Source organism: Heloderma suspectum, chromosome 4 (assembly GCF_057233095.1).
Source record: "Heloderma suspectum isolate Gila_16-S chromosome 4, 16-S_ref, whole genome shotgun sequence".
NCBI classification, from domain to species: domain Eukaryota; kingdom Metazoa; phylum Chordata; class Lepidosauria; order Squamata; family Helodermatidae; genus Heloderma; species Heloderma suspectum.
The window spans coordinates 48,145,314-48,162,772 of record NC_139461.1 but is presented as its reverse complement, the minus strand read 5'-3'; the positions used below and the strand labels follow the sequence as shown (position 1 = coordinate 48,162,772).

General features: G+C 47.4%; 1 protein-coding gene across 1 annotated transcript in view; it reads left to right on the top strand.

Annotated features, from left to right (window-relative positions):
* CNBD1 (cyclic nucleotide binding domain containing 1) overlaps positions 1 to 17,459 on the top strand; it is a 233,503-nt gene that overhangs the window by 100,289 nt on the left and 115,755 nt on the right. Inside the window, exon 4 of the mRNA XM_084851452.1 lies at positions 14,946 to 15,091. Within this exon, the coding sequence (XP_084707578.1) occupies positions 14,946 to 15,091 (146 nt within the window). The remainder of the gene's footprint in view (positions 1 to 14,945; positions 15,092 to 17,459) is intronic.

The following is a 17,459-nucleotide window of genomic DNA, read 5'->3' as shown; positions in this document are numbered from 1 at the left end:
AGATTTATATTAAAGGAGATGGGAGACCAGGAAACCCATTTCACATCCAAGCAAACGGAGGTGGCAGGCAATTAAGAGTCAATAACAGTAAGTGAGAGAGTTGGGGTTACATAAGCACAGGGGGCTTTTAAGTGTGGCCCAGCAAACATTAAACAAGACAAATTTAGCCAGGAATACATTTTATATTAACTTAAAAACACAGAATCATAGAAGAGTAGGGGTGGAAGTAGGGGGGTACGGAACTCACCTTTCTGAGTCTGCTGGAGGGTCCACGGGGGGGGGGGGAGGCGATCCGTTCCTCCCCCTGGAATCCTCCCTGGCAGACTCCACTCTGCGGCGAGTCCACGGAGCTGCCGGCCAGGTCCATCTGCTGCCGGACTGCCGGTCTTTGGATGCAAATGGCATCTGGCGTAGCAGACGCCCTTTGTGTCCCTGCCTTTTGCTGTTGTAGGCTACATAAAGATTTACATAGCCTATTTATATTAAAAAATAGGACCAGATGGGCCCATTTGCGTCCGAAGACAGGCAGCAGCAGATGGGATAGGCGGTAACTGATGGCAGCAGATGGCCGGCGGCAGGTAGGATCCGGCCGGCGCGGATTCCCCTGGGTGGCTGAGGTGAGTCTTTCTTAGAATCCGGCCTCATTGGAGTCCATGGCAGAATTCTCTGCCATCCCTAGGTGGAAGGGACCTATAAGACCATTGAGTCCAACCCCCTGCTCAATGCAGGAATCCAGGGCAAAGGAACCCTGACTAGGGATGTACCAAAGTCACTTACCGTTTCGTGGATCTGCTTCGCGGTGGGGTGGAGGTGCTCTGGCCCTCCCCCCGGAATCCTCGACGGGGGGGAGGCACTCTGTCCCTCCCCCTGGAGTCCTGCCCGGCCAGCTCTGCCCGCAGCTGAACATCTGGCCACTGGGCAGCAGGGACGCAAATGGCAGCTACCGTAGCCACCGCCGTTTGCGTCCCTGTATTGAACCGTGACAGGCTACCTAAAGACTTACGTAGCCTATCACTTCTGGGTTAAAAAACAAAACAAAACTGCATACGCATAAGGCCACCATTTGCGTTCCTTATTTTTTGCCGTTTTAGTCTACATAAATATTTACGTAGACTATTACGGTGAAAATAAAGGGGAACGCAAATAGTGTAGCGGGCACTATTTGCGTTCCTTTTTGATTCGCCGTTTTAGCCTACGTAAATATTTACATAGACTAAAATGGCAAAAAATAAGGAACGCAAATGCCGGCCATCATAGCTGCCGCCATTTGCGTACACCATTTTTTTTTTTTACCCAGAAGTGGTAGGCTATGTAAGTCTTTACGTAGCCTATCACGTCTGGGTAAAAAAAAAGAAAAAAAAGAAGACCAGATTGCAAATGGCGGCGGCGGCAGCCGGTCGGAAGACCAGCTGCCGCCACCGTCGCTGCCACCGCCACCGCTGCTGCTGCCACCACTGGAGCTGCTGCCGCCACCACTGGAGCTGCTGCCATCCGGAACATCCGCCCCAGGTAAGTCTCATCCCGGGGGGGATCCGCGGGGGGTGGTGGTGGGGTGGCAGGCCATTCCGCCACGGATTTTGGGGGGCCGAATGCCAGTGCATTTGGCCTCACTGAAATCCGTGGTGGAATTCTGTGCCATCCCTATCCCTGACAGATGGCTGTCCAGCTTCATCTTGAATGCCTCCAGAAATGCCATCTTAAGTTGCAGCACCATAAATTCAAAAGGATTTATATTAAAGATAGAATTCACCCACACAAAGCTTATGGGCCAAGGGCCTCAGGTATTGCAATCCCTTTTTTTTCTCCCTTTCAGTTTCCACACCGTCTCTCTCTCTCCCTCCCTCCCCCTTAAACCTCGCAGTACCAATAGGGACCACAGGGCTGGTTGGGATGGGAAGATAATAGCTCAGTAGGGGAGAGGGCCCCAATCCACAGCTCCTGATGACCCCTCGCTCAGGGGGAACCTGGTGATAAGTGGCAACAGTCCTGCTTCCTGCCCAGCTGGCCAGCCTACATGCGTCCCTTCCTCCCCACGGCCTGGCTGCTGCTCCCACCTTGTGACCAACTACTGCAAGAGGTTGGCCACTAGGGCCAGCCTCTCAGGATAGCTTGTAGGAGGGAGTGGCTGGCTGAGCAGGCAGACAGCAGTGGGGGCTCCATTTGTGTCCACCCGCAATAGAAAGAAGCAGCAGGCCCGTGCTTCCTCCATTCTCTTTCCAGGTGCAGCGGCTGTCGCTGCTTCCATCCCATCTACCTCCTCCTCCTCCTGTTTGGGGGGGGGGAACACACAATTGGCAGAGAGCTCTCACCCAGAGATTTCTGCCCCTCCCCTCCTGTCCAGAGACCCAGGGCAAGGCCCAGAGACTTCAGGTGAGGTCCAGAGACCTGGGAACCCTACTAAACATGCATAGGATTGCACCCTAAATCTCTCCAATCTTTCCTCTGTCTTGATATTAAACTCTTTCCATCTCATTAGTATATAACAGGAGTGGGCAACTTGCGGCCCTACAGATGTTTTGGCCTGCAGTTTCTATCAGCCCAAGCCAGCATATCCAATGGTGAGGGATGATGGGAGTTACAGGCCAAAACATCTGGAGGGCCACAAGTTGCCCACCCCTGGTATATAAAATGGATGTTCAGTGTTGTCTATAGAATCACATTATCTTCCGTGCTTTTGCATCTAATAAACCTTTCATCATGAAACTCTGAGAACAAGTGAGATTGTAAATCTCAGCATGTGACTGAGGAACATTCAGATTTGCTATCACACTTGTTCAGGACACATATCTATAATCATATGAAACCTACCTATCTGTGTTCATAGAATAGTAGGGTTGGAAGGGGCCTATAAGACCATCAAGCCCAACCCCCTGCTCACTGCAGGAATCCAAGTCAGAGCATCCCCAACAGAGGGCTGTCCAGCCTCAACTTGAATGCCTCCAGTGTGGGACAGCCCACCACCTACCTAGGGAATTAGTTCCATATTGCTCTAACTGTCAGGAAGTTTTTCCTGATGTTCAGCTGGAATCTGGGTTCCTGTCACTTGAGCCCATTATTCCGTGTCCTGCACTCTGGGATGATCGAGAAGAGATGCTGGCCTTAATCTCTGTGACAGCCTTTCAAGTACTTGAAGAGCGCTATCCTATCTTCCCTCAGTCTTCTCTTCTCAAGGCTAAACATGCCCAGTTCTTTCAGTCTCTCCTCATAGGGCTTTGTTTCCAGTCCCCTGATCATCTTTGTTGCCCTCCTCTTATCCCTCTCCAGCTTGTCTGCATCCTTCTTAAAGTGCGGTGCCCAGAACTGGACACAGTACTCCAGATCAGGCCTAACCAGTGCTGAGTAGAGGAGAACTAGTACTTCCTGGGATTTGGATGCTATACTTCTATTACTGCAGCCCAAAATAGCATTTGCCTTTTTTGCAGCCACATCACATTGTTGGCTCATATTCAGCTTGCGATCTACAACAATTCCGAGATCCTTCTCACTTGTAGTGTTGTTGAGCCATGTACCTCCCATCTTGTAACTGTGCATTTGGTTTCTTTTTCCTAGATGCAGAACTTGGCATGTATCCCTATTAAATTTCATTATGTTGTTTTCAGCCCAGCACTCCAGTCTACCAAGATCACTTTGAATTCTGTTTCTGTCTTCCAAAGTATTAGCTATCCCAATTTTGTGTCATCTGCAAATTTGATTGGCATTCCCTGAACCTCCTCAGGGAATAAGTCCTTCTGGAACATGAATGGGTGAGGAGGAGATGCTTAAGCACTAGCGGGACCTTCTCTCCATAGCAGCCTGGGCTCCATGCTGCCAGGCAGGCAGGCTGCCGTCAGTCCAGTACAGCTGGCCTAGAAAGAAGGCCATTTACCAAAATGCTAGGGATGTACGAAAGTCACTTACCTTTTCAAAGGGTGACATTCGCGGTGGGGGGGAGAGGCGCCATCCCTCCCCCCAAAATTCTCTCCGATCGGGTCTACTCCGTGGCAATTTCGTGGAGCCACCAGCCGGGGTCACCTGCAGCTGGACATCCGGCCGCTGGGCAGCCTGCACAGGGATGCAAATGGTGGCTGCCATAGCCGCTGCCATTTGCGTCCCTGTATTTTGCCGTGATAGGCTATGTAAATATTTATGTAGCCTATCATGGCAAACACAAAAACAAACAGCGAACGCAAATGGCAGTGGCTACGTCGGCCGCCATTTGCGTTCCCTTTTTTTTTTGGCCGTGATAGGCTATGTAAATATTTACGTAGCCTATTATGGCAAAAGAGATGGGTGCAAATGGCAGCCACTATGCCATTTGTGCCCCTCTCTTTTGCCGTAATAGGCTATGTAAATATTTATGTAGGCTATCACGGCCCCCCCAAAAAGGGAACGCAAATGGCGGCCGCCATAGCCACCGCCATTTGCGTTCCCTTTTTTTTGCCGTGATAGGCTACATAAGTATTTACGTAGCCTTTCACGGCTATAATGAAGAAGCGAATGGGGGCCGCAGCCACCATTCACAAAGCAGCGCGAACGGCAGCAGGTAGGTGTCTGGTTTCACGTGCCTTTCGTGGGGGGGGGCAGGGGGCTTCGTTCCGCCACGGATTTTGTGCATTCAGCCTCACCGAGATCTGTGGCGGAATTCTCTGACATCCCTACAAAATGCACAGCAGCAGTGTGTGGAGAAAGGGCCTTTTCAGTGGTGGCAACCAAATTATAGAATGCTGTCCTCAGGGCTGCCTACCTGGAGCTTAGCCTGATAGGTTTTTGGTACTAGGGGAAAACCTTTTTATTTGCCCATACACTTAACTGGTTTTCAGCTGTGTCTTTTTTTAACCAAGTGCTGATCTATTGTCTGTATTTTATCCTGTCTGACCTCTTTAGGTAATAATAATAGTAACCCTCTATAATAATTTTGGAGCAATTTCAGATAGGCACTAAATATCATCATCATCATCATAATTTAGTTATTTAGTGCCAGAGTGAAATTGCCCCAAAATTATTGTAGAGGCCAATATAAGAGAAATTTTGTGAAAGGTTTCAGGGAAGCACTTACCATGCTTGTGAACAGTGATGAAGGCTGCATCCTAAGATGTTTTGCTGCCTAATGCGGAACAGTCAATGGTGCCTTCCCCAACACTCGAAGTGCAGAATGCTGGCCAATAAGGCAAAAAATCCCATGAGAACCTCTGTCCCTCCCTGGCAATGCATTAATGATCCATTTGAAAACTATAAATTTACTGTCTTTTCATGACAACCAATCAGCTGCCTAAGGCAGCCCCCATCGCTCTGCCTCATATAGGGATGGCAGAGAATTCCACCACGGATCTCGGTGAGGCCGAATGCCAGTGCATTCGGCCCCCCAAACTCCGTGGCAGAATGGCCTGCCCCCCTGCCCCCCCACGGATCCCCCCCCAGGACGAGACTTACCTGGGGTGGATCTTCCGGGTGGCGGCGGCTGCGGCGGTGGCTGGTCTTCCGACTGGCTGCCACCGCCGCCATTTCCAGTCTTGTTTAAAAAAAGCATACGAAGTGATAGGCTATGTAAAGATTTACATAGCCTATCATGGCTGGGTTTAAAAAAAAAAAAATTGTGATTTACGTAGGCTAAAACGGTGAATCAAAAAGGGACGCAAATAGCGCCCGCTACGCTATTTGCGTTCCCCTTTATTTTCGCTGTCATAGTCTACGTAAATATTTACGTAGATTCAGATGGCCAAAAATAAGGAACGCAAATGGCGATGGCCATAGCCGCCACCATTTGCGTATGCGGTTTTTTGTTTTTGTTTTCCCCAGAGCCCTCCGCGGCCGGAAATCCGGCTGCGGACGGCTCTGGGCTGGGCTGGGCCTGGCCAGCTGCTCTGCAGAGCTGCCGCAGAGCACAGCCGGCCATCGAGGATTCCGGGGGGGGAGGAACGGATTGCCTCCCCCCCCATCAAGGATTCCAGGGGGAGGGACGGAACGCCTCCCCCCATCAACATAATCCGCGAAAGGTAAGTCACTTTCATACATCCCTAGCCTCATGTAGAACTAGCTGTTGCAGTGGGGCCCAATATGTACCTGCAGCAATCATGTCTGTGTACACCATGAAACCATCCTTGCCCCAAATAAAAGGAGGCTTAAGTGCCTGTAGCTGTCTTTGTGCTTATTCATCCTATTATCTTTGCCAGTTTCTTTCCTGACCACACCCTGTTTCTTCCCCCCTCTGTTGAAATTTAGGTTGCAACAGGGCAGGGATTTGCCTCATTTGTTTAGGTTACTCTGTAAAACACCACATACATGGGTGTTTTGTATACTTATGATGTGGGGTTTGTGCTGGTATTATGCCTAACGTTGTCTAGGGGGCAATACATAGGACATATAATACTGAGGGGGAGACGCATACATGTCCCATTCCTCTGCCTAAAGGGATGTCCCCCCCCCCCAACAGTATAGGACTTTTTATTTACAGGATACTGTGTTAATGTTTCAGCATGATTGCTTCCTTTGGGGCTTTTGCCCTGACAAAATTCTTAAAGGAAGCAATAATGCTGGCTAAACCATTTCCAATAAAATAAAATATTGGATAGAGGAAAGAGGAAAGAGAAATTTAAGAATTTGATATATAATACACAACCTTTGTCACAATAGCGATGTCCAGCTATGCTAAGACCTGTTATTTTCTCTGTCATAATAACCATCATGCCTTCACCTGTTCAGATTTTATTTTATATACGACTGGTGAACTGTTTCATACCTTTGTTGACAGCCTCACTAATCTGAGGGAAAGTGTGGCTGCTAGTCGAAAGATAAAATGCCAAAAATGTCATGGTAGCAAAGCACACTGCTGTGTTTCAGGGAAAAGAACATTCTTTACAGGTAGGTTGTATGAACTACCTGTTTGGACTGGCCTTTGGGGGCCTAGGCTTATGTCTGAAAAGGCTGGAGAAATTTTACTGATTTTGTAGGGATGTCAGAGAATTCCGCCACAGATCTCGGTGAGGCCGAATGCCAGTGCATTCAGCCCCCCGAAATCCGTGGTGGAACGAAGCCCCCCCACCCCCCCATGAAAGGCACACGAAACGGGACACCTACCTGCTGCCGTTCGTGCTGACTTGTGAATGGTGGCCGTGGCCGCCATTCGCTTCATCACTATAGCCATGATAGGCTATGTAAATACTTACATAGCCTATCACGGCTAACGCAAGGATGCCATTAGCGTTCCCCCTTTTTTTTTTGCCGTGATAGCCTACGTAAATATTTATGTAGGCTATTATGGCTAGGGATGTATGAAAGTCACTTACCTTTTCACGGATTCTGTTAATGGTGAGGGGGGAGGCATTCGGTCCCTCCCCCTGGAATCCTCGACGGGGGGGAAGGTGATCTGGTCCTCCCTCCCGGAATCCTCGATGGCCAGCTGTGCTCCACGGCGGTTCTGCGGAGCAGCCGGCCAGGCCCAGGCCAGGGCCGTCTGCAGCTGGATTTCTGGCCGTGGAGGGCTCTGGGTAAAAAAATCCACAAAAAACGCGTACGCAAATGGCGGCGGCTATGGCCACCGCCATTTGCGTTCCTTATTTTTTGCCGTCTTAGTCTACATCAATATTTACAAAGAAAATTTACGTCTTAGTCTACGTCAATATTTACGAAGAAAAGAAAGGGGAAAGCAAATAGCATACTGGGCACTATTTGCATTCCCCTTTCTTGTCTTCATCTTAGTCTATGTAAATATTTACGTAGACTAAGGCGGCGAAAAATAAGGAACGAAAATGGCGGCAGCCCTAGCTGCCGCCATTTGAGTATCCGTTTTTTTTTTTTTTTACCCAGACATGATAGGCTACGTAAGTTGTTATGTAGCCTATCACTTCTATGGGGGGAAAAAGAAAAAAACACAGACTGCAAATGGCAGCAGCGGCAGCCTTTCAAAAAGTGACTTCCGTACATCCCTATGATTTTGTTGAATTCTCCTTATGCCTGGATTTATGCATTTTTGCTCTTGTCCTATTTCCATCAAAGGGGGAAACTACATGACAGGGGAATTCAACTGGTGTAGGAGCAGCCATGAGGTCCAGTATAAGGGTAGTATCCTCAGGTAGTTGCCATTGCTCCAATAGGACCCATCAGGGACTAGAGCCCCCTGCTCCTAGGGTAGCCACTTGTGAATTGTCAAAAAAGAGGACAAAGGAGGTCAGTGATTTGCATAAAATTTGCATATGGTGATATATATTTGTGCAAACTTAGAAATTATTATCATTTAAATAGAAATACAATACATCTCACCACAGCGTGGAAGACTGGGACCAGGTAAGCTGTGTGCCTGCCTGTTCAATCTGGGGCCAATCTATACTTACGGGTTTTTTTGCTTCCAAAAAGGTTTCACCACTCATCTTTCACACTATGCAGGACCCACCTTGAATTGGGACCGGAATCTCCCACTTCTGTGCTCCCTCTTTCAATACCCTGATATCCCAGTATTTCCCCTTAATGTGCTCTGATTTTCCACCTTTGCTACCATATCTGGTCATAGTCCCCTCCCATGTCTGTTCATATATGGTGGTGTTTGTATTTCCCTCCTATCCAGTCACAGCTCTAGATGCCCCCATGTGGTCTTCCAGCTACTGATAGCATAGGTTCCTTAGCACTGGAAGTTTTATCACCAACTAGCATAGGGCTAGAGGTGCTGGCTCTTGTCTGATCTGCGAAGCTCAGCCGGGTCAGCCCTGGTCAGAATTTTGGATGGGGGACCGCAAGGGAATCAGGCTTCAGGGGGTTGTTCTCTCCCTTCAAATGATACTAACTTTTACCTCCTTCTATCCCCTGCTTTGGCTTTAAAAATAAAAAAATAAAAAATAAAGATCACAACTGAGTAAAATGCCTCCCTGCAATGAAGGGAAACACTTCTGATCCCCCACCCCACCAAGCTCAGAAGCAATGTCCTCTTTTGTTCCAGAGCACCCTATGGGGCTCAGCAGGGCTTACTCGAGGCTTGCAGACTTACAGGGTGATCTTATATCTACTCAGTAGTAAGTTCCATTGAGTTCAATGTGGCTTACTCCTGAGTAAGTGAGTGCCTAGGATTGGGGCAGCGAGAAAACATTACAGCACCAGTTAAGCTAGAAGGGGGGGAGGGTGTGTAAAGGCACTCAGTTGTGATTCTTAATTTTTTTAAAAAAAAAGCCAAAGCAGGGGATAGAAGGAGGTAAAAGTTAGTGTCATTTGAAGAGACAGAACAACCCCCTGCTCAGTGCAGGATGTCTGATTCCCTTGCAGTCTCCCATCCAAAATTCTGACCAGGGCTGACCCTGCTGAGCTTCCAAGACCAGACAAGGGCAGGCACCTCCAGCCATTTCCTTGCTGGTGATAAAGCTTTGAGTGCTGAGGAACCTATGCAATGTCATCTCATGGTCTTTGAAGCTTTGAAGAAGCTAGCAGCCTGCCCAAAACGTGAGTGCTGGGTGCCGCTGTCGCTGCTGCTCCTCTTTCTCATGCTGGCTGCAAAGGGCTGGTGTGGGGAAAAGAGCATCAGCAGACACCCCCCAGCCTCTTGCCCTGGCCTCCAGCAGGTAGGGGGGGAGAAGAGGATAGGTGCCTCCTCCTTCCCTCCACCCCCATCTGCTACAGTGGCGGCAGCAAGGGACAAGCTCTCACTGGGCTTCGAGCCCCAACAGGATGCTCACACCATCCCTACACACACACACACACACACACACACACAGGGATAAAGGAAGAGAGGGACAGTGGGTGGGGCATCAGCAGAAAGGGAGAGTTTCTGCTCCTCCAATGAGAGCTGCCATCTTTAAGATCAGGAAAACAGAGTGTGAACTGAGCTCATGCATTTGATCAAGCACCGCAACGAGGAAAATGGATGAGTGTGGATAATCACTAGGGATGTACGAAAGTCACCTACCTTTTCGACGGGGTGATTCATGGTGGGGGGGGAGGCGTGCCGCACCTCCCCCCAAAAACCTAATCTGGCCAGCTCTGCTCCACGGAGATTCCGTGGAGCCGCCGGCCGGGGCCGCCCGCAGCCGGACATTCTCCTTTTTTTCGCTGTAATATCTTTACGTAAATATTTACATAGGCTAAAACAGCGAAAAAAAGGGAATGCAAATGGTGGCTGCTGTAGCTGCCGCCATTTGCATACGTGGTTTTTTTTTTTTTTTTTAGCTTGCTGTGATAGGCTACGTAAGTATTTACCTAGCCTATCATGGCAAAGGCAGCTACGCAAATGGTGTGGTGGCCGCCATTTGCATGGCTGCCTTTGCCGTGATAAGCTACATAAATATTTACATAGCCTATCACGGCAGCCTGGCCAGACGAAATGGCGGCCGCTACGGTGGCCGCCATTTGAGTCCGCAGCAGCTAACTGAGAGACCAGCTGCTGCCGCTGCCTCCAGAGCCGCTGCCAGAGCCGCCATCGGCGGAACATCTGCCCCAGGTAAGCTTCGTCCCGGGGGGGGATTCCGGGGGAGGGCAGGGGGTGAGAGGCCGTTCCGCCACGGGTTTCGGGGGGCCGAATGCCAGTGCATTTGGCCTCATTGAGATCTGTAGTAGAATTCTCCGCCATCCCTAATAATCAGGTCTTAATGCGAGTGTGTTTAACCCGACAGGACCCCAACTTCACTGAGATGGTGGGCGCACTGTAGATCGGCCCCTGCTGTTCAGGTGCTGCTTATGGACAACAGTTTTATGGGTCTTTATCTTTAAAATGGAATTAAGAACATGGGAAGCTGCCTTATACTGAGGTCAGACCATTGGTCCATCTAGCCAGTATTGCTGACACTGACTGGCAGCAGCTCTCCAGGGTTTCAGGCAGGAGCTTTTCCTGCCCTACCTGGAGATGCTGGGGATTGAACCTGGGGCCTTCTGCATGCAAAGCAGGGGCTCTACAGCTGAGCTACAGACCCTCCCTTGGACAGAACAGCCTTTCAAATAGAGGATGCCTTTAAAGAGGGCAGCCCTCCAGCAGCCTTTCAAACAGAGGATTTATTGGGAGTATTTGGTATTGCTTCCTCCTGTCAAAACAGCAGTTAGCAGAGAAAACATAAAAACTCAGAACAGAATGAGTGTTTACCAGCCCTAAACGTGCACACAAGACTATCTTACTTAAAAGGGACACCACACTCTTTGGTGAAGAAAACCAAAATGGTTTACTCACAAGTATTCTTGCATACTTCAATCCCTTTTCTGTTCCATTGCACAGGCAGGAGGGAGAGAGCAAGCCATGTACTCCCAGCAATGGCGAAGGTTGGGGGCGTGGGGAAAGAAGGAAGGGGAGGAACAGGAAACCAGGATTGTCTTCTGTAAAAGGGCACACACGGCCACTCTACTTCTGTTCTTCACTGTTGACATATCCCATTGAGAGGGTGGGCAAGGAGTGGCAGCGAGGAGCAGCATTCACTGCTTGCTCACCTGCACTTTCTCTCCTAGTGATAACCCTGTGTGGTGTGGTGGTCAGAGTGTTGGACTACGACTAGAGAGACTCAAGCCAAACCTCCACTCTGCCATGGAGCTCAGCTGATGACCTTGGGAGAGGCTAACTAACCTCATAGGGTTACTGAGGGGATACAATGGCAGTGAACTTTGTAGGCTACTTTGAGGTCCTTGGAGAAAAGGCTGGATATAAATAAATAAACTAGGAGAAGGCAGGTGAGCAAACAGATGATGACTGCCCTTCTGCATCACCATCTTCTCGCATGTTGACTCTCAAACGCTGTCACCAAACACATAGCAGCAATGGTAGCAAGCAGGAGGAGCCCTTGCTAGCAATGGGGAACTCTAGAAGGGGGGGCACTGAAGGTGTCTTGCTTGAGCACCCCCCTCCATCTAGTGCTGATCAAATCTAGACTTGGAGTTTGTAGAATGGGGGCAAATATCTCCCTTCCCCACTGTTGCCAGGCCATTTATCTTTTGTGAAAGGTTGCAATGGACTTGATAACAAACTGAAAGTACTTAGGGATGTTATTTATTTATTCCATTTATATCCCACCTTTTTCCTTCTTACAAGGAACTCAAGGCGGCTTACATTATCCTCCTCCTCTCCATTTTATCCTCACAACAACAACCCTGTGAGGCAGGTTGGGTTTGACTGGCCCAAAGTCACCCATGAGCTTCCATGGCCAAGTGGGGACTAGAACACGGATCTCCAGGCTCCCAGTCCAACACTCTCACCACTACACCACACTGGCTCTGTTATGTTATGATGTTATGATGGGATGCACAATGCTAATGCTGTTTTAGCTTGGCTTGAAACATTGTAGGGAAAGAAACATTGTAGGGAAGTAATAGGAATGCATAGGTACATTAGACATGCCTTCCTGGATTAGACCAAAGAACTATGTAGGGCAGTATTCTGTCTCCCACAGGTTACAGCCAGATGCAAGGCTTTATTTATTTAAATGCTTATGTAAATATGTCTTCCCCATCTTTCAGCCTCAAGAGCCCCCCAAAGCATCTTACAAACATCAAATTTTAAAACACACACAATCCATTTGTTAAATACATTAAAAAGAACAGTAGTGATGGTGGTAGGTATCTGTCCCTTATCATTTCTCTCCAGTATCTTGAATTCAGAGATGTATTCCCACTATGCTGTGGAGAGGGCACTGGGTATTTATTCTGCATTTCATCTCCAGAAATGCTGTGTTGCAGATTTTCCACTCTGAGAACAGCATATAATTTTAACTCTGAGAACAGCATTTAATTTGGCGGGATATAAACGTAATAAATAAATAATAAATAATAAATAAACTCATTTCCCTCTGGTGGTGGTTTGTTTTAAACTGGATCCTACTACCTGATTTTTGAAGTGCCACACAGCTGAGCTCGGCGATGGCCAATTCCATTTCTCAGCATTTCACAGTCTTTCACTCTTTTCGCCTGTGAATACCGGTTTTTAGCCTATGGCCTGCAGACACTCAGGGGGATGAGGAGAGCACATTTGGGGTACACATCCTATAATTGAAAAGTACTGTGGTATTTCAAGGGCTTATAATTAAGAATGGCAAGACTTGCCTTCTTGGCAGCTGGGAGCTGTACAAGCTGTTCCTCCACATTCCTTGGGAAATGTCCAGTTTAAAGCCCTAAATACTATAATTTGGAGCATTAAATTCTACATTTTACCTCTATCTCATTTTGATATTATTGCAGCTATTCTGCTCTGAACAGCCTCTGTTAGCTGAGCTGGCAGAATTCTGCTGGCTTTCTGCCCTCCCAAACTCTCTTCAGCTAGGATGTCCATGGAAATCTTGAGAGGGGTGAGGCAGCTGGTGGGCAGCGTGCCTTGGCGGTCCTTCACGCCAGTGCAGTTGCTGTGGTTCCAAGTTGCCCCACTGTGTCTGTGGCATCAACCTGCTGCCTCCACTAGGCATACTGAAATTATACATTTCATTGTCCCTTTGGTACAATTTCTTTCTTTCCTTGGAAGCCACGTTGTGTGACTTTTTGTCAGGCAAATCAAGCTCTGACAGCTGTGGAGGGTTTTTTCTTTTTCCTTATAAAGAGAAAGAAAACAGCTTTGAAAGGGTCATTTTGATTTTAAAGCAGAAGAATGGTGGGGGAAGTGGTACTTTATCCTTTCCCAGCCAGCTATTTTCCTAGCTGACAGGGAAAAATCAACCCATGGGTTTCCAGATGCATGTTCATCCTCAAAGAAAAACTCATACCTGGAACCTCACAGGGCATGAATGGCATTGGGGTCAGCATTGTTGGGCAACTGCCGAGGACTTCACCAATTCAGGGGCCCCATTGTGTATCCCTAGTGCCTCCTGTTCTGATGCTGCTTCTCCTTACTTTCACTGCTGTTGACCTGCCCTCTCCATGCAGGCAAGCAGTAAGGAGCTGGAGAGGCATCCTGCACTCACCTCACACTCTCCCTCTAGGCAAACGGGGCCCATAGGGAAGAGCAACTGAACGGGCAGTGGTGACAGTTGCAAAGAGGAGCCCCCCGCACTCAGAGAGGAATGTCCATGGAGGGTATCTCTCTCAGCAGCCCCATAAAACCTGGAGCTGGTGCTATCACAGGGGGAAGTAGCTTGGGGGTGTTTTGTCCCGAGAAAATGGCTGACAGGAAAAGGTATGTCTATCTATTACATTTCTGACATGCCTTTCAGTAACACAACTTTGAAGGAACCCCTTCCCCACTGGTACTGCTTCTCTGCTTTAAATTGCCCCTTCCCCAAACCACCTTTGAAAAAAAAGGGTTTTTTTTCTAGGTTTGAACTGTGTGCTTAGGCCCTCAGTCAGTGTCCGAGTATATTATTACAACTGAAATTCGTTATGACTAGATTGACCTGTCTGCTTAATGGAGATGATGGTTGTTGTTGTTACATAAGCTGTGGACTATAGCCCTGAGGTGGGGGCTATAAGACAAAGATAAGACAAAGCATGGGATGCACCTCACCTTAGCTGCCTCCCTCAGCCATGCTTTCAGAAGGTAGAGCTGCAGCTATTGCAGAGGGAAGTAGATGAAATGAAGCCAGGTGCCATTGCTACCCAACCCCCCATCTGAGTACTTAATTCAAGCCAATTTGTGAAGTCATTCCCCCATCCCACCCCTGCCCCCAATGCACACTCTTGGGCTCTTCACTGTCCTCTTAACATTTCCAAATTCGGTCTCTGTACCTGGTGAACTTCTTAAGAACATAAGAAGAGACATGCTGGATCAGACCAAGGGTCTATCAGACCAAGGGACTTGCATTCTGTTCACACAGTGGCCAACCAACTGCCCACAGGAAATCCACAAGAGGACCTGAGTGTAGCAGCATCCTCCTGCCCATGTTCCCCAGCAACTGGTGTACATAGGCATACCGCCTCTGATCCTGGAGATAGCATATAGCCATCGGGACTAGTAGCCATTGCTCGCCTTCTGCTCCAGAAATTCTCTGTTCCATGCATCTGTTAGATGGGAACTGGTGAACTTCTCCCTTCTGTGCAGCTGTTAGATAGCAACTGGTGACATTCTCCCTTCCATGCAAACTCTCTTTCTACAGCCCCATTCTAAGATCTGATGAAGAACATGAGACTGTGTATAAGACAATGAAAGTCATTCCTGATATCAGTGAGCAGCTTTCAGATGCAGAGATGAAACAACTCAGTACAACTGTCATACGTGAACACTGGGTGAAAGGAAGTACAGGTAGGATGAACAGTCAGTTGCTTTAATTTTTGTTAACAGTCTGCTGTGCAAACAGCTTGTTCCTCTAAATTGGCCTTCTCCAATCTGGTGCCCTTCAGATGTGTGTTGGACTACAACTTCCATCATCCTATCATAGGCTATGCTGGTTGGGGATGAGAAGAGCTGTACTCCAACACACATCTAGAGGACACCAGATTGGGGAAGGCTGTTCTAAATGCTGAACTAGATGTGCATTTTACATGCATTGGTAGGTTCTGGACACCACAAAGCTCTCGTTTTCAGCAAGTGCAAGAACATCTCCCTCCCGACTTTCAGGTCAGACTTATAAATGTGCCAGGTCCCTCCATTTCTCCAGTATCTTTTATTCTAATGTTTTCTTCTTGTTGCGTTGACATACATGACATGTCTGCATCAGTCCTAAAGTTACTTTTCCCCCTCCTGTTCCACAATCTAAAGGGAATTCTCATTATTTGGCTGGACAATGCATGTGAAAAAGTGTTTGATGGGAAGTGCAGATATGGTATTCACTAGATTCTGCAGTTTTCTTTCAGTCTTAGGAGGGAATCTTTTTCATTATTAAATTATTTGGTTTCACGTACCCCCCCCTTCAAATCCCTTCTCAACACCCTCATTTTCCTTTGGTTTATGCTCTTAATCTTCATTCCCAACTGCAACAAGCATTGTGCAGGTGTAGGTATTTTCCCTCCTTCCCCCCTCCTTCCCTTTGTCTGTCGCTCCCTCTCTCCTTGTTGTTTCCCAGGGAGCAGGGACCTGTCTGTGTTTCTCACGTTACTCTGTAAGGCACCATATACAATGATGGCATGTTAACACCGCCACCATTCTGCTTTGTTTTGTGCATCATGAAGTCACCATAACATTAAATGCCATTGTTAGAATCCTATTATAAAATATATCATACGAGCTCATCTTTCTTAACTTGTTGTTATGAGAGCAATTATGTTTTGCTTCTATAGATAAAGGGATAAGAGAAGGATCAAGAAGTGGAGAATAGGGTGGCCACTTATGAATCACCCCCGAAGAAGAAATATGTAATCAAAAAAGAGGACAAAAGAGGATGCCTGTTTACATAACATTTGCATATGCTAATTTATATGTGTAGATGCAAATTTAGAAATAATAATAATAATAATAATAATAATTTATTATTATTGTTCAGTCTGCTGGTCAGGTGCTAGCTTCAAATAGAGGTTACCATACAGGAGTCTCTGGCAGCCTTTCAGATAGAGGACTGTCTCTGTAAACAAAAAACAAAAAAAAGGACACGTGGCCACCCTAGTGGAGAGTCTTAACTCTAGCAGCCAAAATATACATGCAGGACCAGCATTGAGGGTTGCCCTCATCCAGGTTCCATTGCCAGTTTTGGGGGCTTCCTGGGTCTGCTGCTTCTCCTCGCTGCCACTGCTGCCTGTTCAACTGCCCTCTAAGTGTGAGCAAACAAGCAATGAGATGAGCAAGGAAAAGAAGCAATAACCTCATGTATATATCTTCTCTCTCTCCCCCTTCTCTTGGCCACCTTGAGTGACATTGTTTGGTAGAAAGGTGGGGTAGAAATCAAATAAATAAACAAATAAATAAATACTGCTGATTGGGCCCAGAAGGGGAGGCCCATGAATAAGCTGTGGTAGCAGTGGTAAGGAGGAGGTGGGCCCACTCAAAGAAGAAGGCTCAGTGAAAGTATCTTGTCCAAGGTCCTCCCCAAACTGGCACTCCAGCATTGTCTACATGGAATGCCAGTGTAGAGAACTAAAGTGAATTTAGCCTCGTATTTCAACTTTTACATTTATGCATTCAGCTTTTCTTTACCTCTTCGCCTTATTAAGTTTAATTTCCATGCTCACAGTCCATTTCACCAGTCTGGCAAGGTCATTCAGGGTTCTTAGCTTGTATTCTATGGAGTCTATTGTGTCACATGAGGTTTGTATGTCATCCTTTCAAAGTCCAGGCTTCTATCAGTTAGTGAGGATTTTACACAGCAACACTTCTTCCACCAGTAACATAATTTGTATCCCGCAAAAGTGTCCACTATAAAGAGTTAATATTGTGCTGATCCTTCGCATTATAGAAACAAGTCACCTAAAGTGAATATAGTAAATGAAGGACATGTTATTAATAGACAGACAGAATTGTAATCTAAGCAGGCAGGAACTACATTAGCATAAATTATGTTGAGATAATAAAAAGGACAATTTTAAGGTCAAAGCTTGTAACAGTGATGATAGTGATGAAAACTGGCATTTTGCTTGGATTGGTGTAAATTTAGGGAAACAAAACAACTCTGTCCAAATCTCTTTTGGTATCTTGGCCAGTGGAACAGTCTGGTTATGTTGAATTAGGTGCTCCATTGATT